Below are 27,555 nucleotides of genomic sequence, written 5' to 3' on the forward strand. Positions count from 1 at the left end.
ATCATGGTGAACACATTTATTTAATATGGGGGGTGGGGTATTGCTGCCTCTGTCAGTGTGTATAGGGTGGTAGGGAGACAACCAGAGGGACTTTCGCCCTGGAGTAAGAGGCTGTTCTGGCCCCAGGCTGGGGGGTGGGGAGCAGACTGAGGAGACGGGGAGGTGTGTAAGGTGGGGAGGGGAGGGTGAAGCTCTGCACATATCCTTGGGACCATGGTCCAGGCCCACCCAGTCACCAAAGCAAGAACCGAATAAATAAAGTGCAACCGTGGGGGGTTGGGAGTGGGGAGAGGGAGGGCACCGGGCACACCCACGCCCGCAGCCCACATTCAGTGCTGCCAGGTCTGGACCACCTCCCGGCCAGACCATCTTGTCCAATCACCCCTATGTCCGTCCCTCCATGAGCCAGGCAGGCCCCCTGTGCAGCTACTGGAGGTAGCGATAGGCCTTAAAGCAGTGGTTGCCAGCGTCGGCCACCACCACATGGCCATCCGAGGTCAGTGCCAGGCCCTGGGGGCCATAGAGTGGCTCTGCAGATGTGTTGATATAGGACAGGAAGGAGCCAGAGCTGTCAAATACCTGGGGAGGGAGTGGAGATCAGAGGGAGAGGTGAGATCAGGCAGATGAGCGGCATTTGGGGAGGCGGGTGCACGGGGCCCAGCGGGAAACCTCAGCCTCATGCCACCCCTGGGCCTTCCTCACCTGGATGCGGCTGTTGCCCCAGTCGGCCACGATGATATTCCCATTGGAGTCCACGGCTACCCCCGTGGGAGCGTTGAACTGCCCATTGCCCTCACCATGGGAGCCAAACTTGAAGAGGAACTCCCCATCGGCACTGTACACCTGGCAGAGAAAAGGTCTGGGGGCTGGGGACCCGGCCTCGGGCAGAAGGCAGGGCCTTGGAGGAGGATGGGGTGAAGCCCCAGGGCGGAGGACCCCCACATCTGCAGCTGTAAACCGGTTTCTTCTCCCTGGGCTTCACGTCCATGCATCCCACTGCCTACTGGACACCCCTGCTGATGTCCCTTGGGCAGCTCATCTTCCCCAGGAAGGCAGTTCATTCTACTTCCCAGTGACTGGCAACACCCTGGTGGCCACAAGTCACTCTCAACCCCACCTTCTCCTCTGCTTGACCTCTCGTGAACTACCATAAGCCGCTGAGTCTGTGTCAAATCTGTACCTTGTGCATACACCGCTACTGCAATGGTGCCCAGCTGGATTACTGCAAAAGACTAATCTTTCTGCCTCTACTCTCACCCCAGCCAGAGCGCTCTAAGACACATAAGATTGCATCACGTTCCTGCCTGCAATCCTTCAGTGACTCCCCATAACTCTTAGGAAGAGAGCAAGCCCTTTCAGGGAGTGAGCAAGCCTCGTTTCTCACCTGGCTCTACTCCCCGCTCTTCAAACCTCATCTGAACTACCTGAATTACATGGGAAGAGTTTCCGCCTGCTTGGCTTCTCCTGTCCCCCTGTCTTCTGGTTAATTCCCAGTTGTGCTTCAGGTCATTCTCGGCCTCACCTAAATCAAGGGCTCCTGCTACACCCTCACAAGTTTCCCTGCACTCCTGCAACACAGCATCTGCCACATCATATTACAATATCCTGGCACCTTTTTCTCAACCCCACTAGACCAAAATCAAGAAGACAGGGAACATATTTGCTTTAACATAGTGATTATTCCCAGCTTCGAGCACAGTTCCTGGGACAATGCAGCCACGTCACAAATGTTTATTGAGCAAAGGAATGATCTCGGGGGAGAAAGCAGGGAGGTGAGGGAGAGCAGGGTCTTGTGGAGGAGGGAAGGATGCTGGGACAGTGGCCATGGAGGGAGGGAGGGCACTGACCTTCACTGAATGGTTATGGAAATCCGTCACTACAATCTCATTCTTGTTGTTCACAGCCACAAAATGGGGCCCTGAAAATAAAAAGTGGGCTCTCTGGCAGTAAGCCGGGAGACTGAGCGGAGCAGGGAAGAACCTCTGTGATAACAAAGCTGGGCTGTGAGGAGATGGTGGGGTCTCTGGGATGATGGTGCTAGGGTACAGTGTAGGGACGGGGTCCCCTAGGGCCAAATATAGGCAAAGGGGTCTTTAGAACTGGGGCATGTAAGGGAGTTCTCTGGGGCTGGGGTTTCAGGAACTAGGTCTCTAAATCCTCCTCCAATACCTGCAAAGTGGCGGTCAGTGGCCCCGCGGCCCCCAAAACGGCCCACCAGCTTGCCATTGGGCTGGAAGGTGAAGACGCAGCAGGACTTGTTGTCAACCACAATGATATGTCCGTTCCGGTCTACAGCCACTCCCTTGGGACCCATGAGGCGGCCAGCTCCTATCTTGGTCTGCAGGAAGGGGTTACCCGTTAGGGGCTGCCTGGTGGGGTGAGCAGTCCCAGCCTGGTGCCAAAACAGAATCTTAGGCTGAGGATGGATCGGGCAGTCCAGGCCCTGACCACCAAGAGGCACTAGAACGGTCACCGCCGCTGGCCACCAAGGCTGCAGGGTAGAGTGACAGCAGGCCTCTCACCTTGAACTTGCCCTCAGGGGAGAAGATGCTGACCCAACGGTTGTCATAGTCTGCCACGATAATGTCTCCATTGGTGTCCACGGCCACACCCGTGGGGCGCTGCAGCTGCCCAGGCGAGCGCCCTCGGACCCCGAAGCGGAACTTGAACTGGCCTTCATTGGAGAAAACCTGGAGCAGAGGACCGAGGGAGGGAGAGGGCAGGAGGGGAGAGACTGTGGGCACAGAGGGAGGGGAGCAGGATCCTGAGGGAGGAGACCCCCCCCCCCCCTTCATTCATCACTCAACCAGCACTTCCTGACACCCTGCTGGGGGCACAGGGCAGAATCAGACATGGCAGATCTTAGGGGACATGCAGCAGAGGCATGGCTGGAATCGTGAGGATGTGAAAGGGGTGAGGGGTGGTCAGCAAAGGCTCCAAGAGCAGGGGAAGTCTGAGTTAACAGCCTCATAAGGACGCCAAGAGATGAGCCAGAGCTGGCGAGTAAACAGAGAGGAGGAAGGTGTTTTAAAGAGTCGACAATATGCAAAAGGCACAGAGTTCAATATGTACACTACTTAAGTCCAGCATGGGCACTACTCGTCCAGTGTGGGTGGACTGCAATGGGCATTTCCGTAAACAACAGAAGAAGGCTTTATTCTGGATACGATGAGGAGTCACTGAAAAGCTCTGGGCAGGAGAATGACAAGATAAGATCTGACTCTGTGCTATAATATGAAATATATTTGGTCTTTGTCCCCAGTGCCTGGCACAGAGCTCTTCAAACCCTGAAAAAATTTCCTGATCCGTAGCAGTGTCTTTTGTCATTCACAAGGAGTCCCTTGTGGGTTTATGCTAACGAGGGACTTAGAGTGGGACCCTTGGATAGCTTCAGGATGAGGCTGGTCACCAGAAAGACCATCTGATTAAAGGGTCAGAACTTTCAGCTCTGCCCACCGACCTCCGAGAAGGAGAAGGGGTGGGGAGCACACATTAAGCTCTATGAATCCTCTTGAACAACAAGATTCGATGAGCTTCTGGGTTGGTGCCAGGAAGGTGTGTTCCCCAGTTCCAAAGGGACCAAAGCTCCTACACTAGGAGACCTCACCCTATGTACCTCTTTTCTGGCTGTTCACCTGTATCTTTTATAATACCCTTTATACTAATAAAGGATATGATAAACATAATTAAATGTTTCTCTGAATTCTGTGAGCTGCTGTAGCTAATTATTTGAGCCCAAGGAGTGGGATGTAGGAACTTCCAACTTACAGCTGGTGGGTCAGAGTATAGGTGACAACCTGAACTGTCGATTAGCCTCTGAAGAGGGCCATCTTATGGGGCTGAGCCTTTAACCTGTGGGGTGTGATGCCATCTTCAGGTAGTATCAGAATTGAGTCAAATTCATAGGATCGCTGGTCAGTGTCCACTGAGAATTAAAGAATTGCTTAGTGGTGCTGGAAAAAGCCCATGGGAGCTTTTTAAGAAACAGCACACTAGGGATTTCCCTGACACTCCAGGGGTTAAGGTGCTGCGCTTCCACTGCAGCGGATGAGAGTTTGATCCCTGATTGGAGAACGAAGATCTTGCACACCACATGGTATGGCCAAATTTTTTTTGAAAAGGAGTAAAAAGAGCACTCTGGCTGCAGGGAGAAGTCGAGACTGGAAACTGCTGACTAGTCAGGTGCTGCAGTGATCCAGGGGAGAACTAATGCTGGCTTGGACCAGGGCACTTGCTGGAGGGAAGTAGATGGACTCAAGAGACATAAGGAGGAAGACTCACCAGGACTTGGTAGCAGACAAGAAAGGGTTAGGTGAGGGTCAGGGGAAGGGACCCTCCAGGTTATGAGGCTGATAAAGTAATCTGGACAGAATAAACCTTTCAACCTCTCACCCCTGCTTCTACCTCCCCCACCTTAGCAACATGGTCAGGTCTCCCCATCCTTAAAACACTACTTTAATGCTCTTCTCTATAGCTAAGCCTTCCTGCTTATTCCTCACAGCCAAAACATCTCTCTCTCTGCCTAAGTCTTTGTTATAACTCTAGGGACACAAGGTAAATCAAAGCCAACAGCAGCCTTGCAGAACTCAAGTTACAGGCCTTGGTCTTGTTCTTGATCCAGACTTCTTCCCTCTTTAGTGGACTGAGGTCCCCATGCCTGTGACATTCCCATTTTTCAGGCCTGCTGGGATGCTTGAGTTGGTCCCACCTATGGACATCACTTCTTCCTGAGATGGACCTTCCATCATGCCATCCCTGTCTGACCAGAACAGCCTCTGGGTTCTGCCCTGGTCCTGTGCTTGGACAGCACTTGCCACCACAAGAAGATAGGCACTACGGGCTGAGAGAGACGAAAAGGTGCAACCAGATCAGCAGTGAAGCAACACATCTGCGTCCTTCACTCGAAGCAGCTTCGTTTCTATCTCAACACTGAGGCTTTACGGGGGCCTTACTCTTCTCATCCTATCCTATCCCACCCCTTACAACTGGCCAACTCCAATTCATCTTCCAGTTCTCAGAATTCCCAGGTCACTTCTTCAGAGAAGCTTTTAATGATCAATTCTACTACCTGAATCAACATATACATATAAAGTTCAGATCAGATCAGTCGCTCAGTCGTGTCTGACTCTCTGTGACCCCATGAATCGCAGCACGCCAGGCCTCCCTGTCCCTAGGTCTCCATAATACACACTTTTTAGCTCTTTTCATAAGAACTGTCACTTCTGTACCTAAGTAACTGCTAAGTAGCCTTGTTCCCATCTCAGGATGTAAGCCCTGGGTGGGGCATGGACTGTGTCTGTTTTGTTTGCGGCTGCCTTGCAGCGCTGGCGTAGCAACTGGCGCACAGCAGACATTCAACAAACGGATGAATCCATCAGCTCACTCCCAGACCAGAACTGGGAGGACACCTCTCCTCAGGCACTGCACAGTTATCTCAAACTCGCCACACATGAACGTGTGAATTCATCAACTTATTCCCAGGCCCGTTCCTAAAAGGCAACACTACCTACCCAGGGCACCAAGCGCTGCAATTCTTGATCCTTCCCTCTCCTTTGATATCTGATGGCTCATCAAAACCTGTCATATTTGCTTACTTATGTCCAGAATCCACCAGTGCCCTAATTTGACCCTTAACATCCTCTCTTGCCACAGTAACAGTAGGCAACTTTAGGACCTGAGTCTACTTGGGCGAGAGACTAAATAAAATAAAACAAGCAAACCAGTGATTCTAGTAAAGAATGAAAAGGGCCATGGCAAAAGGCTGAGGGAGCTCAGAGGACAATGTGATTAACATTCTGCCTGAAAGAAATGAGGATGCTTTCACAAAAGAGCTGATAAAATTTCTGGACTCAGACAATTAATTACACAAGGATGTAATATAGCCAAATCAAACCCTTCATTCAAAAATCACAAAATGTTTTTTCTCTCCTGTCAGCTGATGCGGATTCAACACAAGGAGATTTGTCTTGGCCGTCACCATAGCCAGCTCCAAAGGAGGAAAAGTTCATGAGGACTCCAATCCTCATGGACCAAGGAGGGAGTCACAGCCCTTCTGGAAGCCTGGCCCATACCAGACCCGAGGACCCCAGAGTGAAAGCAGCAGAAACCCAGCTTTAGAACTGAAAGCCAGGCTCCTAGCAGCTATGAGGTGTCTGTGTGGGTGGGGGCAGGGGCCAGGAAGATTGCTGCAGGGGAAGGAAGTATTTGGAGCGAGGAGGGGGCTGCACTAGGCCCTCCCTCGTAAGTCCCCACCTGGAAACAACGGACAAGCACAGTCCCTTGTTGGGGAGACAAAGTGACATGTGTGTCCACCCCAGGAGAAGTTTCCCCAACCTCAACTTTTGTGCCAAAAAGCACCCTTGGCATACAGAGGAGGAACCGAGTTGGAGGGTGGAAGGTACGACAGCAGGTCTCATCACCAGCCCTACCCATCCACCTTGCTCCACTCCATGCTATGCAGGATGGACCCAAATGTCTCCCTGTGCTGACCTGAGCCTCTCCTTTCCTCTGCGCTTAGCAACAGGGTGGGAATAAAGGCAGGCTAGACAGGCTGGGGAATACATGCAAGAGCCCCTGGCTCCTTCAGTCTGCTGGGAGGAAAGCAAAGGCCAGGTGGAGCTGAGCCTAAGGTGACAGACCTTTGCGAGAGCTGTATCTGTGACAGGGGTACTCAGGCACAGAGTCGGGAAGAAGTTTAAATGTACAGGTGTGAAGTAAGGCTCAAGGACAAGTTTTGCTGTTTGACAAAATGTTTTCTAGAACTGAAAGTTTATAGTAGGTAGAAGCAATCCTGTGCAGTTATCAAAATCAAAATCCCATAGCTTCTGCTCCCAAATCATTTACAGCGTGACCTCAGACATTTCACTCCTAATATAGTCTCCCTACAGCCCCTTTCTCCAGCTCCCTGAACAGCCTTCTCCAGCACCTTCCCACCTCCTGGCTTTTGTTTACAGCCCCCACCTGGACAATGATATTGTCAACAACAGCTAACGTTAGAAGGTTGACTCAGTGTCAAGCACAGTACATTATATCAGGCAGCCCTCTGAGGTACTCTTTTACTAATTTTACACATGAGTTAACCAAAGCACAGAGGGGTCACATGACTTGTCAGTAAGTGGCAGAACTAGGATTCAAGACCAGGTGTCTGGTTTCAGACCTTGAGCTTTGAACTGCGCTGCTGCGTCTAGCACCCTGGTGATTGTCATAGGCTCTGCCCACTCCTAGGCTCACTACAAGGAACGCAGAGAGAAAACCACATTTTCTAGCTTTCTGGAACCCAGAGTGCAGCAGAGACCACGTCCTCTTGAGTGGTGGATGCTCCACTCAGGTGCGCGAGGCACTAGGAGGACCACCTATGAAATGCATTACATTCTAGCCACTGGAAGGCACCACTTTCACAAGTTACCCTTGTTTGACCGTCTAGTCAACTGGACATTTGCAGAGACTAGCACAGATGACACACAGGCACATTGGAAGATAGTAGGGGAGGGCGGAGCCTGCACCCTGACCACACGGTGGTGAAAAGGGCAGATGTAAGCCAGCCAGTGGAGCCTCAGGTGGAGGCAGAGGGAAAGAAAGAATGAGCCAGATCTTCGGGGTCCAGGAGCCGGTCAGGCCTGACCACAGCCTGGGAGGTAGAGGCTGCTAGCTCAGTAAACCCTGGTGCCTAACTGTGAAGTTGCTGGTTACTGTTGTGGCCAGTGAGGTTGGGGTGGCAAGTGGCTGGGTGAGGGGTGGTGCCATGATTCATTGTTCTTTAAGGAAAGGTACTCTGCAGGGTTTCACCTTTCCTTCCAGAGATACTCTGTTTCTGAGTAGGCTATAGCCTGAGAACCTCTATTAGGGGAGAGCTTACCTGGATACATTGGTTGTTGCTGTCTGCTACCACTATGCGGCCGCTGCTGGCTGCGGACACACCCTGTAAATTGGTGAATTCACCCTTCTCCCTTCCACGACTCCCTGTGGGGAACAGAACAGATGGAACGGAAACAGACAAAATTTCACAGAGGTCATTTTGAGCCTCTGGCCCCACACATCCCGCCCGCCCCGCCCCTTCTGGCTCAGCCCTCGTCCCCGCTGTACCAACTCGGAAGACTAGCTCATCCTCGATGGGGTTGTCCTTCCGTTTGCCGCCCGTGCTGTACATGGAGCTGGGCCTTCGCACAGCCTTCTGGCGCACGTGGCTGCCCGGGCCGCCAGGAGACTTGACGCGGCGCTTGACGTCATCCGGGGAAGGTGGCAGGTCCCCAGGGCGCAGGGCACGCACGCGGAAGGGACTACCGCGCACCGGCTGTCCGTAGAGCAGCACCGAGAGGAGCAGCTCGCCTTCCGTACGCGCCGTGTACACCAGCTCGTACGTGCCATTCTTGTGGTCCACCACGGGAACCGGCAGGCGCGTGCCATCCGGGCCCGTGATCTCCGCACGCAGCTCAGCGCTGCCTGTGCGCACCAGCCGCCCATCCTTGTCTTTGGTAGTGACGGTGAGCGAGGCGGGCTGGCCCACCAGCGCCTGGCGCAAGCCCTCGCCCGTGGCTACTGTCTCGTGTGCAGTGGCACTGGTAGTGAGCAGTGCGCCCAGATTGAGCACCGATCTCCGCAGCCCGTCGACCTCGAGGACTAGTTCCAGCTGTGCGTTCTCATGGGGCCGCTCCGGAAAGGCCTGTGACGCCAAAGCCGCCAGCCGCTCTCGCATGTGCTTGCGCACCAGCAGCACCTCCGGGGCCGAGCCCAGGCGCAGTGCCTGCTCTGCGAAGCTGCAGCTACTGCCGATGTGTTCCTGACCCTGACGCAGTGTGTCTAGCTGGGTCTGCAACACCTGAGGAGGGGTTCCGAGAGGTCTGGGTGAGCAGACTGGTGTGTTGGGGGGAAGGCTAGGGAGGGGGTGTTTCTTGTGATTCCTGATGAACTTGTACTATGGCATGAAAGAAATACAAGAGGGTGAGTATGGACAAAGGACACAGATGCCTGCAGCACCTACTGACCACGTGAGCAGGTGGAAAGCAGAGGCCAGGGGAAGGTGTGCACAGGTGTGGAAAAGCGGGGAAGGCAGCAGGCCGTCTCAGGATGGACAGCGGTGGGAACGGGTGAGCAGACGCACCTTCTGCTTGGCCCCACAGATGGCCTCCAGGTCGCTGACCAGAGCCTGCTTGCGCTGCTGCAACGCTTGCTCCAGGTCCTCGAAGGCTGAGCTGATCTGGGCCAGGGCCTCTGCCTTGCGCTCCTGCAGCTGCTGGCTGATGCCCCCGACTAAGGCGATAGCTGCGGACAGCTGCGGCAGTCTGGGGTGGGGAAACATCTCACACAGGGGCTGCTTGAGGGTGCCCGCGCCAAGCCATTCCTTCTCCCTGGGGACCCTACCACCGCGCTGGGTGAATTCCCCTCCCTGCCACCTCCCTGTATCTCCACCCTCCCCAGGGTCTCTCTTCTGCCTCTGTGAAAGCACCACCCCACCAGCCCGCTTCCGCCAGGCGCCTACCGGCCGCGCACCGCCTCGAGCTGGCGCTGCAGGGCCGCCTTGTGCTGCTCCACCACGTCGCGCAGCAGCACCGTGCCATGCTCCCGGTGCTCGCCAGCTCGGCACTCCCCGCACATGGCCGTCTCACAGGCCTCACAGTAAAACTCCATCGTCTGGCGGCATAAGAACTCCAGTCAGGGATCCACTAGACACCAGACTTCTTTGTCCCCTCCCCTCCCCCACCTACCCTCCTTGCCTCTCACCTTCCAGGTGCATCCCCTTACCTGGACCACCTTACCCAGAGAAATACCCTCTCACCCACAGCCTCTCAGCCCCCTCCCCCGACCTCTCCTGCCCCTCCACCCCAAGTCCTGGCCTCACTGGGCCTGCTTGGGCCCACCTTGCCTTCATGGTTGGGGCAGGAGAGGGGGCGGCCAGCCACTGCGCTGAGGGGGTGGGGGTCCTCGGGGTCGTGGGCCCCATCAGGTGCCTGCTGCATGGCCTCCATGAGGCTGCTGATGAAGAAGTTGTTCTGCAGTGCGGAGACGCCCTGCTCAGGAAGGATGGACGTCTGCCGGCACACCGGACAGGACAGTGTCAGGCTCTGGGCAGGGATGTAGTTCTGGAGGCATCTGACCAGGGAGGAGGGGGCGTCAGAGGAATGGAGGGGTGAGGTGGCGTCAGCACGCCCCTCCTCCCACCCGCTATGGGTGCCAGTCCCTTTCCTCTCAGGCGTGCTGTTACATTCATTTGGAAACCACTCTGGCTGGCACACGCATCCTGTCCTGCCAGCAGGGGTAAGAAGCCTCCTCTCTCACAACTGAGTGGGAACACACCCCTGACGTCTCTCAGAAGAGCAGACATATCCGCATTCCTCACAGTGTGCACAAACACAGGTTCACCTTTCACAGGTGTTTACAAACCCTTCTCACAGAAAATGTGCGACTGCCTGTCCCCATCCCCCTGCCATTAATTCATTAAACATTTATTGACTGCCTACTCTTGCCAAATTTGTGCCAAGCTCTGGGAATACAAAGATAAACCACAGTGCCTACCTCTAAAATACTTCCAGTTTATAGAGGAAAAAAGTAACAAAATTATTTTTTTTTTTTTAATTTTATTTTATTTTTAAACTTAACATAACTGTATTAGATTTGCCAAATATCAAAATGAATCCGCCACAGGTATACCTGTGTTCCCCATCCTGAACCCTCCTCCCTCCTCCCTCCCCATTTAGAGTTTGTAGAAGTAAACAGTGTGATGATTAAAAGCATGAGTCCTGAAGTTAGGCTGCCTGGGTTCAATTCCCAGGTCCGTCACCTATTACGCTATGTGACCCCTGACAAGTTACTTAACTTTTTATGTACTAAGGACCCCTCCTTTGTAAGATGGAGACAGTACAGGCTTCACAAAGTATGGAGGATTAAATGTAAAGTGCTGACAATGCCTGACTCACACACAGTGCTATATATTGTAGACTATTAGTATTTGTTTTTGTTCAGTCACTAAGTCGTGCCCGACTCTTTGTGTCCCCATTGACGGTAGCACACCAGGCTTCTCTGTCCTCCATTATCTCCCAGAGTTTGCTCAAATTCATGTACGGGTATTAGTATTACTGATCATTAATATAAGGAACACAAGGACATCCCTGGTGGTCCAGTGGTTAATCCCTAGTGGTCCAGTGGTTAATGCCCCTCACTGTAGGGAGCCAGGGTTCAATCCCTAGTAAGGGAACTAAGACCCCATATACTGCAACTAAACACGGGCACTACAGCTACTGAGCCTGCATGCTCTAAAGCCTGCACGCCACAACTGGAGAAGCCCATGTGCCAAAGACCCAGCACAGTCAAAACAAATAAATAAATATACGGAACACAGAAGATGTAGTAATAAGGAAAATCACATAAGGGGCATCTGGCCTAGGGTGGGTGGAGAGGGTAGCCAGGAAGGCCAGAAGAGGAGGTGACATAAGCAAAATCTTCAGGGACAAATAATTGTTCGTCTGACCAGAGAAAGCAGGGAGAGGAGGAAGGGGGGTCCAGATACAGAAGGTGACCAGAAGCCACACAGTATGACTAGGACATTATAAGCAGTTCGAGGTGGCTAGAAAGGACTCCAAGGCAAGGAATGGTAAGGGAAGTCTGGAGAGAGAGGCAGGGGCCAGCTCATGGAGGGCTCCTGGGCCACACCAAGGAGCTTAGAAGTTATCCCAACAGCAGGAGGGTGTTGCAGGAGCATGGTAGAGCCAGGTTTACACTTTATCAAGCTCCTCTTCACTCTCTGTGTGGAAGGTGACTGTGAATATGATGAGACAGCAACCAAGGGGTGGTAGCATCTTCCTCCTGAGCACCCAGCTACCATTTATTAGGCGCAATGTGCCACGCACTGTATACTTGATGCTTGTTAACAGACTCAGAAAGGTTAAGTGCTCCAAGATAACAAAGCTAGTGAAACACGAGAGGCAGATCCAAGGTAATGCATGTGCTTATGCAAGATATTCTTGTAATAGTCTAGGCAAGAGGTGAGGAAGACCTGGATCTAGGCACTAGCAATGTAGACCACAGAGAAGGCAATGGCACCCCACTCCAGTACTCTTGCTTGGAAAAGCCCATGGACGGAGGAGCCTGTTAGGCTGCAATCCATGGGGTCACTAAGAGTCGGACACGACTGAGCAACTTCACTTTCACTTTTCACTTTCATGCATTGGAGAAGGAAATGGCAACCCACTCCAGTGTTCTTGCCTGGAGAATCCATGGGGGAGCCTGGTGGGCTGCCGTCTATGGGGTCACACAGAGTCGGACACGACTGAAGTGACTTAGCATAGCAATGTAGCCCAAAGGACAACAGAGGATGAGATGGTTGGATGGCATCATCGACTCAATGGACATGAGTTTGAGCAAGCTCTGGGAGATGGTAAAGGACAGAAAGCCTGGTATGCTGCAGTCCATGGGGTCGGAAAGAGTCAGACATGACCTAGCAACAGAACAATAACAATGTAGACCAAAATGGAACAAATTTGACAAGTGTTTAAGAAGTGCAGCCAGTGGGAGGTGTTGTCTGATTAGATACGGGGAGTGAACGATGAGCCTGGGTTGACTCCCAGGATCCTAGCTTCGATGACTAAGTGGATGGTGGTGCCATTCACCATGATGAGAAACACAGAAAGAGGACTAGTTTACAGGGAGGTTCAGCCTTGGCCTGGCTGAGTTTACTGTAACACTGGGACATCCAAGGAGAGGGGATCAGTAGACAGCTGGGGAGAAGGCAGGTTAGAGAGGGAGGGAGGCCACCAACATTCAGACGGCTCCTGTAGCCATGGGAGAGGATGTGATCACCAAGAAGGGGATTACAGTGCCAAGAGCAGGACCCAGCAAATACTGAATGAGGAGAGCAAAGAGGAACGGGCAGAGAGACAGAAGGAGCGATGGTGTCAGGGCAGCCGAGTGGAGCAATTCCAGAAGCAGGGAATGAGTAGTCAGTGTCAAAAGCAGCTGAGTCAGGGAAGGCAAGGATGGGAAAATGTTGCCAACTGAAGAGTGAATGGGAGGTTGGAAGTTTGAGTAAAAAGGAGATTGAGGGGTTGGATGGCAGCTGGGAAGGACAGAGGGACAAAGCAGAGTTCTTATCTGTAATGGAAGGCTTGAGCATGTTTATAAATTGATGAGCCAGCAGAGGAGGGAGGCAAGAGACTAGAAGACATGGGACAAGGTCTGGGGATGGGAGAGTGGCTCAGGTTGGCTTGAAGAGGAGGAGCGGATGGATGGAGGGAGGGGGAAATGGAGGTGGCTGTACTTGAGCACCATGGGCCAAAATTAGGATGCCTAGCCTGCTTCAGGGAGAAGGCAATGGCACCCCACTCCAGGACTCTCACCTGGAAAATCCTATGGACAGAGGAGCCTGGTAGGCTACAGTCCATGGGGTCCCTGAGAGTCGGACGCGACTGAGCGACTTCACTTTCACTTTTCACTTTCATGCTTTGGAGAAGGAAATGGCAACCCACTCCAGTGTTCTTGCCTGGAGAATCCCAGGGACGGGGGAGCCTGGTGGGCTGCCGTCTCTGGGGTCGCATAGAGTCGGACACGACGGAAGCGACTTAGCAGCAGCAGCAGCAACTTGCTTCAGGCAAGGTTAGCGGCTGAAAGCAAATGAGTGGGTGAAGGCGGGTCCAAGAGGACAAGGAGGCTAGGATTCAGCACTGAAGGGAGGAGGAGAGGGGTCTTGCTAGAAACAGACTGATGGCGCTGTGTTTGTATGCGTGCTAAGTTGCTTCCGTCGTGACCGACTGCTTGAGACTCTATGGACCATAGCACGCCAGGCTCCTCTGTCCATAGACTTCTCCAGGCAAGAATACTGGAGTGAGTTGCAGTACCCTCCTCCAGGGCATCTTCCCGACCCAGGGATTGAACCTGCGTCTCTTAAGTCTCCTACATCGGCAGGCAGTCTCTTTACCACTAGAGCCACCGTGTTTGGAGACCACCAATTTGTGGAGGGAAGATCTGACTGGTGCAAAGTTTCCCATATCCTCAATCTCCCCTCTTAATGTTGTCTACACCTCTTGATCTGAATTAATTATCTTATTTATTTAACAAACACCATGTGCCAGGCACAGTTCTAAGTGCTTCACAAATATTAACTTATCGGTGACCTAGTTTCCCCTTCGGGTGGTTTTGATCTCATACTCCACATTCCTCGGGGCCAGAAGGTGGGGTTGAGTCCTCCCCACCCCCAACTGGAACACTGCTAAATTCTCCTTCTTCAGCTCCTTGGAAGCTCAGGCCTTCTGTCTACAACACCCGACCCTGCTGTTGTCTCTGCTGACTTAATGGTTGCTTCCCCATTGGCTGAAGTCTTCCTCCTGGCTCACTCTCTTCTTCTATTACTCCCCTCCCACCCTAACACACACTCCTGCCCTTATTCTCAATGACTCTGACATCCACAGAGTAACCCACCCACCATCAAGATTTCTTAGTTCCAGGGACGTCCCTGGTGGTCCACCGGTTATGACTTTGCATTCCCAGTGTAGGGAGCATCAGTTCAATCCCTGGTCAGAGAACTAAGATCACACATTTGTGCATGACGTGAGAAAAGAAAAAAAAAAAAAGATTTCTTAGTTCCTAAGCCTTTTTACCCCCTTACCCCTAGGATTTTTTCCTCTACTTAACCTCAGCCATCTACTCCCATGTTCCCAGCACCACCTATGTCTCATCAACTCTGAAGTCTGCATTTCAACCATATCATTTAGTTTCCCCTGTAGCTCTCTTTCAAGCTCGCTGAATCTGGGGTTTACCCTGCAGAATACCTTTGAACTCATCAAGAACCCCATCCTCTGTGTTGCTCTTGCTTGGCTTACGAGCGCTTCCTAACGGTTTCCTGTTTCCACTCTTGCTTCTGTAGAACCCACTCTTCCACAGCAGCCAGAATGAGCTTTGAAAAACCCAATTTATGTCACATTATTTCCCTGCTAAAGAAAATCCTCCAGGGTTTCCCATTGCATTTAGAACAAACTTCAAACACTTTCCTAAAACTGCCAAGCTCCCCCATGAACTGTTCTGACTCTTTCCTACCTCACTTCACCCCACTTTCCTCCTTACTCATGCACAATGGCTTCTCCTCCAGTCTCTGAACATGCCCCAATTACTCCTTCCTTAAGGCTTTTGCATGAAACAGTGCAAAGATGATACCCATGCCTGGAACAATCTGCACATGCCTGTTTCCTTCTCATCCTCAGGTCTTGGATCAAACGTCACTTCCTTGGAGAAGCCTTCCCTGATGACTCTCTGTAGACTAGCCCCTGGCCCAACCACCCTCACCTGCTCCCTATTTATTTCCTGGAAAACAGTCCAAACTGTGACTCTCCTGTTTGATTATTTGCTCGCCTACTGTCCATCGCTTCTCACTAGAGCATAAGTCTTTGAGAGCAGGGACCAAGGGATAAGTGAATGAGTGGTAGTTGGGAGAGAAGACTCTGCAGTCAAATCTGGATTCAGACCTTGACTATTTAACTTCTGCAGAGACCTGGAAATATTTCTTAATTACTTACTGACTCTGAACCCTAGTTTCCTCTTCTCTAAAAATGGGGATAATAAAGTATCTGTTGGAAGGATTAAGTAAATCAATACATGTAAATCACTTAGCCAGTTCCTGGCAAATAGTGAGCAATCAATACATGGTAGCTATTGTTATAATTTCTCAGGCACTGATTTTTTTCCAGGAGTGCTCAGTGATCTGGGTGTAGGAGAAGGTGTGGAGACATCTAATTACAGCTCAGATCCAGGATTGGGCTTCTGCCACATGGGTTTGGAAGAGGACAAAGGTGTATGGTCTGCATAGGATTCAGAATGGGTAGGAAAGACAGGGAGTCCAGGAAGGAGCGGGTAACTGGGAGAAGAGGGAGTGGTCAAGGGCATTAGATATCTACATCCAGTCATAGCTGGTGTACTGAAAGTGGAGTGATGGGAGCCAAGAGTGGGATGCTGGAGCTTGTGGCCACAGAAGAAGTGGCATTATTTTGGGTGATGGCAAGATTCAGGGTGTCTTTGGGAGGGTGTCTGACTGAAGTGGTATGGAGGGCATCCCCGGAGAAACAGTCAAGAACTAAGGGGCATATGTAGGTAGTAAAGTCAGCCAGGTTGATGTAAGAATAGACAGGAAGGCTGAGACTGCTTCCAGCTGATGAAGAGGAGAGACAGCAGTAGAGCTGGAACCTGAAAGAGCAGGGCTGGAAGGGAAGAGCATCCCTGGGGCAGAGCTGGGCTCAGTGAAGGGGCTGGGAGGGCGGGGTGGAGGCAATGGTGACAAGACCCAGGGATCTGGTAACTCACCACAGGACAATAAGGGATAAAAGAGAGACAATACTGTCAAAATACAGATGTGATCATCCATGAAACCCTTCAAAGGCTTCACGTGGCTCTCAGGCTAAGAACAAAATTTCCCAAGAAGTCAACAAAGCCCCTCTCTGTCTGAGCTCCAGCTCTGTCCCAGGCCACTCGCAACTGTACTCGCTATGCTCCAGCCTCGCCGGGCTTCCTCTAGAGCCTCTCACCCAATGCAGTTACTCATGCCACATGGCCTCCCGGTGTTCTGCCTTCTGCCTGGAAGGCTCTGACCACTCCCTTCACTCAGTTAACTCCCATCCAGCCTCTGGATCAGACCTCAGGGAAGCCTTCTCTGATTCTCTAACTTCTAACAGATCCCATCTTAGCACTTTATTTGCAGCACTCATTCAGGGTGCAATATTACATTTATCTGTATCAATATACATTTATCTGCAATATTACATTTATCAGTAGTCTGGCTGTATGATGATTTGATTACTATCTTCCTCCTTCACTATACTGTCAGCCCTTTAACAGCAAGGATCATATCTGTTTTTGCTTATCACTGCTTGCCCAGCACCTGGGACAGGTCTGGTTCATAGTAGTTGCTCGATAAATAAATATTTGTTGAGTGAATGAATAATAGATAGAAGCCCAGAGGCTGGGAGGGGTTGCCTTCCACTCAGTACCTCAGGATGACAATGAGGATGGGCAGGGAGGATAGACCTAGCTTTGAACATCCTCCCACTGGTCAGAAATTTCTGGTGCCAGAGCTGGTTGAGAGCCTCAGTTCTGTTTGATTTCTCTGGTGATGTCGATGGCTGCCTCAGAGTTTGGGCAGGGGCACAGAAGGCCCTGTTCTAGGCAGGAGGCGCCGCCCAGTGTTAGGAAACCACTGGTCCTCTCGCAGGCCCAAACCTTCATCTCCTGTAGGTCGGGGTTCATCTGCTCCCCTCCACGTGTGCACACATCTCCTTTACCTCTTACAGGTTTACACATGCCACTCCCTTCTCCAGAGGGCCTGCAAGGTTCTCATCCCTCCCCAGTACACACCCCCTCACCTTTCACAGAAGGTGTGCAGACAAGGCAGGACCTTGGGGCACCGGTACCGATCCAGGCAGATGCTGCACACCAGGAACTGCTTGTCCATCGGCTGGACCTCCGGGCCAGGGCTGTCCTCCCTTTTCGCCATGGTGCCCACAGGTGGCTCCTGCCACTCACACCAGCCTGTACCCAGAGAGATGGTCAGCACCAGGGAAGCCAGCACTCCCTTCCTCCACATGATCCCCACCACCCACAGTCCCTGAAAAGCACTAGCCCCATTTCTTCCCTGCCAGGAATGGAGCAAGGTGAAGTAGGTGGACCGGGGACCCTCTGAGCCTGCTGCTCTGGTCAAAAGCACAGGCATCAGGTTAGACTGGACTTCAAACCCAGCTCAGCGTCTTTCCAGCTGTGTGACCTTGGACAATTCATATATCCTCTTTGTGCTTCAGTGTCCATAATTTGCGGTTATGGGAATACTAATCCCTACCTGAAACGGTTGTTTTGAGGATTCACACTTGTGTCTGTCAAGTACAGTCAAGTGCACAGTACAGGGATGTGCACTTTCACTGACACACCCGCCCTTTATCTCCTTTGCCTCCCCTAAACCCTCCCCCAGGAGGCTTTTCTGATAGAGTGTCTCTCCTCTGGCCACCTACAGCCCCTCTAGCAGTTCTCTGACCCACCTCCCAGCACCACTGCCCAGGGTCGCATTCTTCTCCACATCCAATCAGTATCCAGGTCTCATGGATTCTGCCTCCCCAATATCTTATCCCCTTTACTCCAAATGCACAGATACCATCCTCAATTCATGCTGTTACCAGTTCTCTCCAACAATACAGCAACCACCTAACTGGTGTCCTTGTCTCCTTGCCTGCTTGTCACCAATCCCCCTTGCAGCCAGAATGAAGCTTCTAAACACAGATTCCATCTAGTCACTAACTCCCTGTTTAAATTCTTTCAATGGTTCTCCATTGTCCAGAGGACAAAGTCCAAACTCCTTAAATTGGCCAACAAGGCTTAGCTTTGTCTGGCCCATACCTCCCTCTACAACCTCACATCTCATGATTCTGTGAGCAGTCACACTGGTTTCTTTTCAGTTCCTGGAAAACTCCTTGTTCTCTTTTGCTTCTGGGCAGTCACACATTCTGTTCTCTCTGCCTGAGATCCTCTTCTAACCCCTACCTCGTCTGACTAATTTCTCGCTTATCTTTCACGTCTGCGCGTAAATGTCACTTCCTCCAGAAGGCCTTCCCTGATTTCCTGAGGTCTGGATGAGGTGCTCCACCTTTGCGTCATTCTGCACCCTGTATTTCCTCCATCCTGGCCCTTATACACTACACTGTAATTTTCTTGTTGTTCCTTGGTTTCTTCCACTCTATACAGAGTTCTTGAAGACAGGTATTATATTTTATTCATTTTTAATCCTAGCACTTAGCACAGAGCCTGACGTAAGGATTGGTTTGTATTTATTGAAGAAATTCAGTAATTCAATAACTATTAAGTGCCTACTTTGTACAGGCACTGGGGATAGAGTGATAAATACAACAGATATGGTCACTGTCCTTGTGGTGGGGAGGTGGTGACAGATATTTAAAAAGTAAATAAATGAATATATATATATATATATATATATATATATAATTACAAATTTGGGGAAGGGAGTGCTACACAGAAAGCTATGAGAAAGTTATGAGGTTTCAGTTGGGTGACTGAGGAAGGCCTTTCCAAGCAGGTGATTTTTAAGCAGAGTTTTGAGGGGCTAGAAGGTAAATGGCAGGGATGAGGGTAGAGGCATTAGGGACTGAGGGAGGGAATTTATTCCAGGCTGAAGGAACAACATGAAGGAAAGCTCTTAGGCAAAAAGGTCATTGAGAACCCGAAAGGACCACATGGTTAGAACAAAGGAATAAAAGACTGGAGGAAACTCTGGGAATGAGATGACAAAGGACCTTGATGTTAATAATCTGGGTTTTATCCCAAATTGGAGGGAAATGATCCAATTTGTAAAAAAAAATAAAAATAAAAAGCTATTCTGGTGGCCACAAGGATTGAAGAAGAGCCAGGTGGAAGCAGGAAGACCCCTTGGGAGGCTACCCCAGTTCTTTAGGTAGGCTGACGTTGGGTATTAGCAGTGTGTTAGTTGCTCAATCGTGTCTGACTCTTTGTGACCCCATGAACTGTAGCTCTCCAGGCTCCTCTATCCATAGGATTTTCCAGGCAAGAATACTGGAGTGGGTTGCCATTTCCTTCTCTAGGGGATCTTCCTGACCCAGGGATCAAACCCAGGTCTCCCAGTTTGCAGGCAGACTTTTTACCATCTGAGCCACCAGCCTATAAGCAAAAAGGTGGACTGAGCTGAGAAATAACCATAAAGTTGAGTCAAAAGGATAACATGATTGACCAGATGTGGAGGGGAAAGGAATAAGGCAATAAGGACTCACAGGTTTCTCCCCTGAGCAGATGGTGGACTGTGCCCAGAGACAGTGAAGCTGAGGAACTGATTTGGGCCATTCTATTTTAGCCACGTTATGTCTGAGATGTGATAACCCAGGTAGAGTTGTCAAGTAAGGAATAGAATATAGGAGCTCAAGAGAGAGGTCTGGACTGGTTTTGGACTTGGAAGCACTGGCATATTAAGGATACTTAAGGCAATGGTGGGGCTTCCTAGGTGGCTCAGTGGGTATAGAATCCGCCTGCAACACAGGAGATGCCAGACACTCGGGTTTGATCCCTGGGTTGGGAAGATCCCCTGGAGAAGGGTATGGCAACCCACTCCAGTATTCTTTCCTGGAGAATCCCATGGAGAGAGGAGCCTGGCGGGCTACAGTCCATAGGGTCACAAAGAGTCAGACACAACTGAAGTGACTGAGCATGCATGCATGCACAGCAATGATAATGGATGGGACCATTTAGAGACAGAGAGTGAAGAGTGAAGGAGAACCCAGAGGGATGGGAGGAAGACCAAGAGTGTATGCTGCTGCTGCTACTAAGTCACTTCAGTCATGACTGACTCAGTGAGACCCCATAGACGGCAGCCCACCAGGCTCCTCTGTCCATGGGATTTTCCAGGCAAGAGTACTGGAGTGGGTTGCCAGAGTGTATGGGATCAAGGAAATCCAGGAAAGAGATTGACTCAAGAAAGGAGGAGCAGTGAAAGAAGATAAAGACTGAGGGTATCCAACAGATTTGGATGTGGTGGAATGGAAGGGGCAGAAGCCAAGTCAGAGTGATGGAAGGATGACTGGAGATGAAGAAATTAACACAGTGGATGCAAACCATTTAAGAGAGAAACATGGCCATGAAAGGAGGCAGAAAGATAATCAGACTACTTCAAAACAGGCAGTGACGAGGGGCAGGCCATCCCTTTCTGTGCCCAGCTCAATGTAGCATGGGCCTCTCTAAAGACGAATGAATGAATGCAATGGGGCCAGTCCAGAGCCCTCTTCAGGTTTGTGGAGGGGCAGGAGAGAGGCTCGGCTGCATGTGTCTCATGTGTATGTGAGGGTGGGCATGGGCAGGGTGGAAGGCATCCCTGTGAGCATCCTCCCTGATGTGGGCACTGGGATTCTGAGGTTCCTTCTCCAGAAATGATGGGTTCTGAATCTGGAGATTTAACACAAAGACAACAACCCAGCAGGAAGAGGACAGATTGAGGGTTGGCGGAAGGAACAGGAGGCCAGGGCCAAGCTGATGCTTCTGTTTGGCAAAGGGCAGGGCTGGGAGGAAGAGTAGGAGTGGTCCACCCGGCCCTTCTCGGGCAGCTGGAAGTCAGGCTCCGCCTCTCTCCAAGCCCAAGGGGCTCTCCCAGCCTGTCACACAGGGGCGGGGATTGGGCTCCATCCAGGCACTGACAGCTCCTCCCTCCCTTCCCCTTCCTGCTTCAGTTCCCCACCCAGACGTGCTGGGCACGCAGCCGCTTAGGTCATACCCACTCCCCAACCCCCTCATCCCCCGCCCTCGCCTAAATCACTAGGCTCCCTTCCTCTCCTGGGCTTCTGCTCCCAACACTCCCATCTCACTGCCCCCAAGGTCCTATAGGCCATGGTTTAAATGAACTGTTTATCACAGCAGACACTCGGAAGATCTTGAACTCAGAGCTGAGATTTCACCCTGCTTCCTCAGGCTGCCTACTGCCATCTCTGCATCCCTTATCCTTCCGATCTTTTAACTGAGGTTCTAAAGGTTTCCTCTTTCAGCATTCATTCAGCACCTCTGCTAGGTCTGGGGATACAAAGATAAATAGTCACAGCTTAGCCTTCATGGATTCCACAATCTAATAAATAAGAGTAGGTAGCCGTTCCTTTCTCCAGGGGATCTTCCCAACCCAGGGATCAAACCCAGGTCTCCAGCATTGCAGGTGGATTCTTTACTGTCTGAACCTCCAGGGAAACCCAATAAATAGATTACTGCAGTGCAATATGGTGAGGGCTATGATGGGGAAGGACAGATTGCTAAGAGTCACCTAACCTAGATTCTGGGCAGGGGAAGAGGGTACTAAAGGTTGGAGGTCAAGGGAATTCTCCAGAAGAAAAGGCCATTAAAGAGCTCCAGGATGGGTAAGAGTTACACAGAGCATGTCTTTTGCAACAGGAGACTGAATCAAACACTGTGACGGGGAGGGCTAAGAAATGAGATGGAGTGGTAAGCAGCAGTTAGATCACAATGTTTTGTTGGTCTTATTAAGGAATTTAGACTTGACTCTATACTGGTAGGGGGTTAAGCCTTTATCCAAAGAGCAAAGGAAACCTTTTAGGGGCAGGGTGGGGAGGTGGAGAGAGTTTAAGTACAGGGTGAGGGAGAGAGGAGAGTAAATTTTTGACTGCAGTGTGGAAAAAAGATGAAGGGTGTCACAAGTAGAAAGTTAAGAGACTGCCATGATATTCTAGAGGAGAGATGAGAGTGACCTTGATTAGTGGAGTAGCAAAGGGGAGGTGACAGAAGTGGATTTCATAGCAAGAAATCCCAGAACTTGGTGACCAGTTATTAGATATGAAGAGCAGAGGGAGAAGAAAGAATTAGAGATGATTCATAGTTTTCTAGCTTGGAAACTCTGAAAGACAAGCAGTTTGAATGGGAGGGTGACAGGCTCAGTGTTTAGTAAAAGGAATCTGAGGTGCCTACAGGACTTTCGAGTGGAGAGATCCAGCTGGCAATTGGAAAGATAAGCTGGAGCCTAGGAAAGAGGCCTGGCCTGGAGATAATGAATTTGGAGTCCTTGGTGTAGACATGGTGCCTGAAGCCATCGAAGTGGATGACATCATCCAGAGAGGGTATAAGATGAGAAAGGAGAGCCTGTGACTGTGCCCCAAGGAACTTCAACATTTAAGGAAGCAAAGCCTGCCAACAAGCTGAGGAGATGTAGCCAAAGAGGCAGGAGAATCAGGAAAGATATCCTGAAAGCAAAGGGAGAAGACAGCTTCATGGATAAGAGAACAGTCTTCACTGTGAAATGCTGCAAAGAGTTCCCATGATCTAAAGCTCTAGAAGAGCTGGTATTAACCCCAGGGAGTGTGGTTTCTAAGGGCTGGAGGAAAGGAAGCCAGATCCAGGGGGCTGAAGAGTAAGTTGATTGTGAGCAAATGAAGACAGCCAGTGCTGATTCCACTAGATCTCTGACATCTGCAAAGGATGTTTTTCAAGGCTTTTCAGTTTCTCCAAATTCTCAAGCAGCATCTAATTTCCTCCAGGACTTCCCCCTACAACCTCACAGGAGTCCCAGTATAACATTACTTACACAGCTGTGAGTAAAGGTGGGTGACCAAGGCATTGTTAAGCAGTGGCTGCAAGAGGCCAGTTAGGTTCACTCACTTCTGAAAATGACTTTCTCCTGTTCACTAGCCTCCAAGTGTACTCGATCATTTGAAGCCTCAGCAAAATGACAAATGCTGCAGGTTACTGTCTCTGGGGTTTCCCTGGAACAGTTGAAACCTTGGAGGAGGTAAAGTCCTCAAAGCCAAGGAACCCTTGCAGTAAGATTGGCAAGGGAGGAAAGTGATGAAATTTGCAGTCACTCTCCTCGCCCCCTAGTGCTAGACTGAGAGTAGGTGAATGAACCATTCAATCAGCTGATCAACCTATCAAGCAATCAAATTTCCTGGGCACTCTGGACAAGGCCCTTAAAACAGTTACTGGAGACACAATGCTGAAACAGACACACTCCCTGTCCTTTACAAGTTCTCAGACTAGGGTGGGAATCAGACTTGTAAATATATAACCTACAATGTGATAAGTGTCATGATATTAACATATTCAAACTACAGTGGCAGCAAAGAGGAGGAAGTATCTAACTCTGAAGGTAGGGGAGGAGAATAAAGAAAACTTTCAGAAGAAGGGATATATGAACTGGATCTTGAGGGACAAATAGGATAAGTACATTGGGAAAACAGTGAGTCAAGGAACAGAAGCATGAAAGATTAAGAAACATGGACCAATTGGGCAAGAGAGCAAGACTCAAAAAGGCAGTGACTGTACTTGATGTTATCACGACCCACTTGATGTCAGTTCTCTACTTGCCTCTCTGGCTGCTCCTTCACTGTCCATTCCTTATCTGTCTAGTTCCTCAGGGCTTTGTTCTAGGGCCTTTTCTCCCTTCACTTTCATACTCTGGGAGATCTCACCATCTCCCATGGTTTCAGTTACCATCCATTTGCTAACGACTCCCAAAGTCTTATCTCCTATGCAGAAAACTTTCATGAACCCAGACCTATATATCTAGCTGCACCTAGGACATCTGTACAGGGATGATGCTAGAGACTAGTCTGAAACTGACTTCACGTTCCCCCAACCTATTCATCTTGCTGCACCTCTCATCTCAATAAAAGCCACCACCGTCCATCTAGCTCCGTCAGCCAGAATCCTGGGAGTCTTCTCAATTCCTTCTCGTCCAATTTTCAGATATAGGCTATGACTATATCCTTGCTTCTGTTCCTAAAATGTGTCTTGGTTAAAGGTCAGGAGATTCAGGGGCTAGTCCTGACTCTCACTAACCTCACTAATGCAAGGTAAGACTCTGGACAAGTTCCTACTCCATCCCCTTACTTGCAAATTGTGTGTGTGTGGGTGGCATATCTTTCTCTTCCCCAGATCTGAGATTCCCAAGGTTCTCTGTCCAGCCAAAGGTCTCTACAGATTGTAATATGTGTCCATGATCAAATTCAACCTTGTACAACCTTGAGTATTTGATTTCTGGTTTTCACAGCAAGGCCAGGTGTGTTAGATAGTGGTTGTAGTTGTCCACCTCTCTTACTGAGTTGAGGGCACCAATGACACTCCTTCTGAACACCCTCTACCCTAGCCTAGCAAAATGATTTTGCTCTGTTTTTCTAAACACAAATACTATACAAACTATGGGCCTTTGCTCAGGCTCTTCTCTCAGCAAGAATGCTATTGTGCCCTGAGTGGCTGAGGCAGCACCTGGCACACAGAGGTGCTCAGTATATGTTGGTGACAAGAGAGCCATGTTTAAATCACTGCAGTTCCCTCTCACCAGACACAGAGACAAAATCAAAGGCAATAACAAGACAAGGGAACAAAGTTCCAAGGAAAAAGACCTCCACTCAACATAAAGAAGCTTCCCCATAGCAGAAGGTAGTAAGTGCTCTGTCACTGGAGGCATGCAAGCCAAGGGAGGCAGGGCACCTGTCAGGCCTGCAGCTGATTCCAATTCTGCAGCAAATCACAGCCCTGCTTAGGGGATGAATGGGCACTGATGAGCTGGACAAACAGGCAGGGAGAGACCTGTGAAAAAGACCTCTGCACCTGCTCCAACCTCCCAGATCTCATCTTCCTCTAGGAGCCAGTCCTCGTTTATGCTTTCCACATCAGAGACCCTCGCACAGGAACAAGCCCAGGACCTGCCTTTAGCGGACTGACCTCCCTGGGGTGCAGCCTGCCCCTCCAACCTGCAACCATCTGTCCCTGCAGGATTGCAGCCCATGATCTGAAGCCAAGTCCAGAAGGGAGGAGGCCAGAACCAGGGAGGAGCCTGGGGTCCTCCAGGCGGGGCTCTGGCTGCATGGGAAACAGAAGAGTCCTTTCCAACAAGAAACAGCCTCCGGATGAGGCTGCCCGTACTGAGGCCAGGACTAGAGGAGGAAAGGTGTCCTCTATACCCGCCGATGGGCCTCTAGGTGCCTGAGGACAGAGAGGGTAGCAAGGGGTGGAAGTGTCTGCACCAGGGAGAAAGGAACCCTCAGACAAGCTGGGCCACTAGATTCCAAAGTCCCACTCAGCAACCCCACCCGCGCCCCCACCCCCCATCATCCTCGGCCGCACCGTTCGACACCCTCCGCCAACATACACAAGCTCCCAAACCCTGCGCTCTTCCAAGGAACCATCACCCATCCACCCGCGCCTCCCCCCTCAAACATGGACCTCACGTGAGCAGCCACAGCCCGAAGAATCCCCCCACGGCTCTCACGGACAGGGACACGCCTCACGTGGACAGAGACAGGCACATCTTTTGAAAAGCATCTATGCCCCCACCCACAGCCACTCGGACAGACACATCGCCGCTCCGACCCAGACCCGGACCCGGGCAGACAGGAACACAAACGCACCCCTGGGGGCCTCCCGTCGCACTCACCGCGGCCAGGCAGGATGGGAGGGCCAAGACCAGGACTGCGGCCACTCCGAGGGGCCCGCGGCGCTGCCCCTGCTGCCAGCGCCCGTCCGCCCGGCCGTGCCCGCGGCGCCGCCCCACGTCCCGCGCCTCCGCCTGTCCCCGCGCCGGCGCCACCGCCGGACCCGCCGCACAGGCCGGAGGGAGGGGCCGGGGCGGGGCTGCGGACCAGCCGGGGGAGGGGTCGGCTGGGAGACCGAAGACCCACCCACGCCCCGCCCGCCGCCGCGGAGGCCCCGCCCGCCCCTACCCCCACCCGCTCAGATCCCCCGACTCCCCTGAGGCTCCTGCAGGAGGTGCCTCTGCGGTCGGGCTGGGCAATCCTTGAGCCAGATCCCGGATCCTCGATCCCCGCCAGCTGTCTCTGACTCCCGACGATTCCAGGAAAGGGCAGCGTAGTCGGTCTCAGGGACTGGGCGGACGCTTCATTACGAAAAGGCGTCTGGGCAGCAGGGTTTTCGGACTCTGGGAGCGGGTAAGGGCTGCCTCCTGGAGATGCCCTTCCAGGCTGTCTTGGGGGGCTCCTACGGACTATGCTAGTGTGGTCTCTGCTGAGCGGGGGAGACAGGGATCGCCTGTGCCTCGGCTCGGATCTCTCGGCGACGGAAGAGCCCCAAAGTGGAAGAGCAGTACCCAGAGCTCTGGGAGAAGGGGCTGACGGCCGAGAAAGATGGGGCTTGATTTGGCTCAAGGTCCCTGGCTCTCCCTCAGGAGCCCCCTCGCGAGGAAATTATGGTTCAGACCATCTAGCGACTACCTTCCACCATCCAAGACCAGAGCGATTCTCAGAATCATCACATTGTGGAAAACCAGTCCCGGTGGAAAATAATAAAAAGTGTAACTGTTAGCAGGGACTGCTTATTATGTGCCAGACACATAACGCATCACCTTAAATATATGATCTTCTTTAATACTCATCATCTCAATAGGTAGCTTCTTTCATTAGCCGTGTTTTGCAACGGAAAGAACTGAAGGTCCTCGGCTCCCCAGACAGTAACCCTGTTCACTCAGGTAGAAAGGGCTGGAAACAGGGTTTGAGTTCTGCTTGTAGGTCCTGGCTCCAGTCACTTGGAGCCTCAGAACGTTTCATGTTGAAGTATCCCAGTGACCCATAAGCTGGGGGGCCACCTCTCAATAATCAAATTTGTCAGATAACCGCAGCTTTTGAGGTAGAGGACAATGCTGAATTCTGGAGCATTCCTTGGCTAAGGGATATAGGGCAATGGTACCTGGACCCTCACTAAATGAAAATGCTGTTAGGGAGCTTTCTTGCAACACACAAGGTTCAGGTTTGGGCTCAACATCTGGGTGCAGCAGGGACCCTGGGAAGTGCCTTGACTTTCACCTGCCTCAGTTCTGGCACAGGTGCTCTGGTGTCTGAATGAGCCTCAGGGTTCATAATTGCTCTGTAATTTGGGGCCAGAGCTAGGAGACTACCCAATATGAGGTGACTTGGGTCTGTTGAACACTATTTTAAGCCTCACAGACTTCTTTCCTCAACCCTAAATGTCCTTCATGCCATCAAATTTCTGTTAAGGCTTCAACAGCTCTCTTTACAAAGGGCAAAAGTCCTTAAGCAGCCTGAAAACGCTCAGCATGATCTGCTACCTTGCCTCTGTAGT

The 27,555-nt window shown here is 51.4% G+C and overlaps 1 protein-coding gene across 2 annotated transcripts; it reads right to left on the reverse strand.

Moving 5' to 3' along the window:
• On the reverse strand, window positions 1-26,060 carry TRIM3 (tripartite motif containing 3). 2 transcript variants are annotated; one of them, XM_044929447.2, is made up of 12 exons: window positions 25,898-26,060; window positions 17,331-17,496; window positions 9,855-10,086; window positions 9,476-9,627; window positions 9,098-9,278; window positions 8,083-8,911; window positions 7,856-7,959; window positions 2,523-2,690; window positions 2,170-2,338; window positions 1,848-1,918; window positions 703-843; window positions 1-579 (listed from the first exon to the last, which is right to left on the reverse strand). In XM_044929447.2, exons 2-12 carry the CDS (start codon window positions 17,459-17,461, stop codon window positions 427-429), a joined length of 2,331 nt encoding a protein of 776 aa, XP_044785382.2. In that variant the 5' UTR covers window positions 17,462-17,496; window positions 25,898-26,060; the 3' UTR covers window positions 1-426. The 2 variants fall into 2 exon arrangements, with proteins under 2 accessions (XP_044785382.2, XP_006042171.2); XM_006042109.4 differs by having other exon boundaries at window positions 8,083-8,815; window positions 25,898-26,058.
• Between the last annotated feature and the right edge of the window lie 1,495 nt (window positions 26,061-27,555).

This window comes from Bubalus bubalis, chromosome 16, assembly GCF_019923935.1.
Source record: "Bubalus bubalis isolate 160015118507 breed Murrah chromosome 16, NDDB_SH_1, whole genome shotgun sequence".
NCBI lineage: Eukaryota > Metazoa > Chordata > Mammalia > Artiodactyla > Bovidae > Bubalus > Bubalus bubalis.

Coding starts and splice junctions, on each gene's coding strand:
- TRIM3 (XM_044929447.2), bottom strand. CDS start 17,461: ATGGCGAAAAGGGAGGACAGCCCTGGCCCGGAGGTCCAGCCGATGGAC. Junction 9,628..9,854: donor GCCCCAACCATGAAGGCAAG/GTGGGCCCAAGC, acceptor TTATGCCGCCAG/ACGATGGAGTTTTACTGTGA. Junction 2,691..7,855: donor GCAACAACCAATGTATCCAG/GTAAGCTCTCCC, acceptor CCTCTGCTCCAG/GTTTTCTCCAATGAAGGCCA.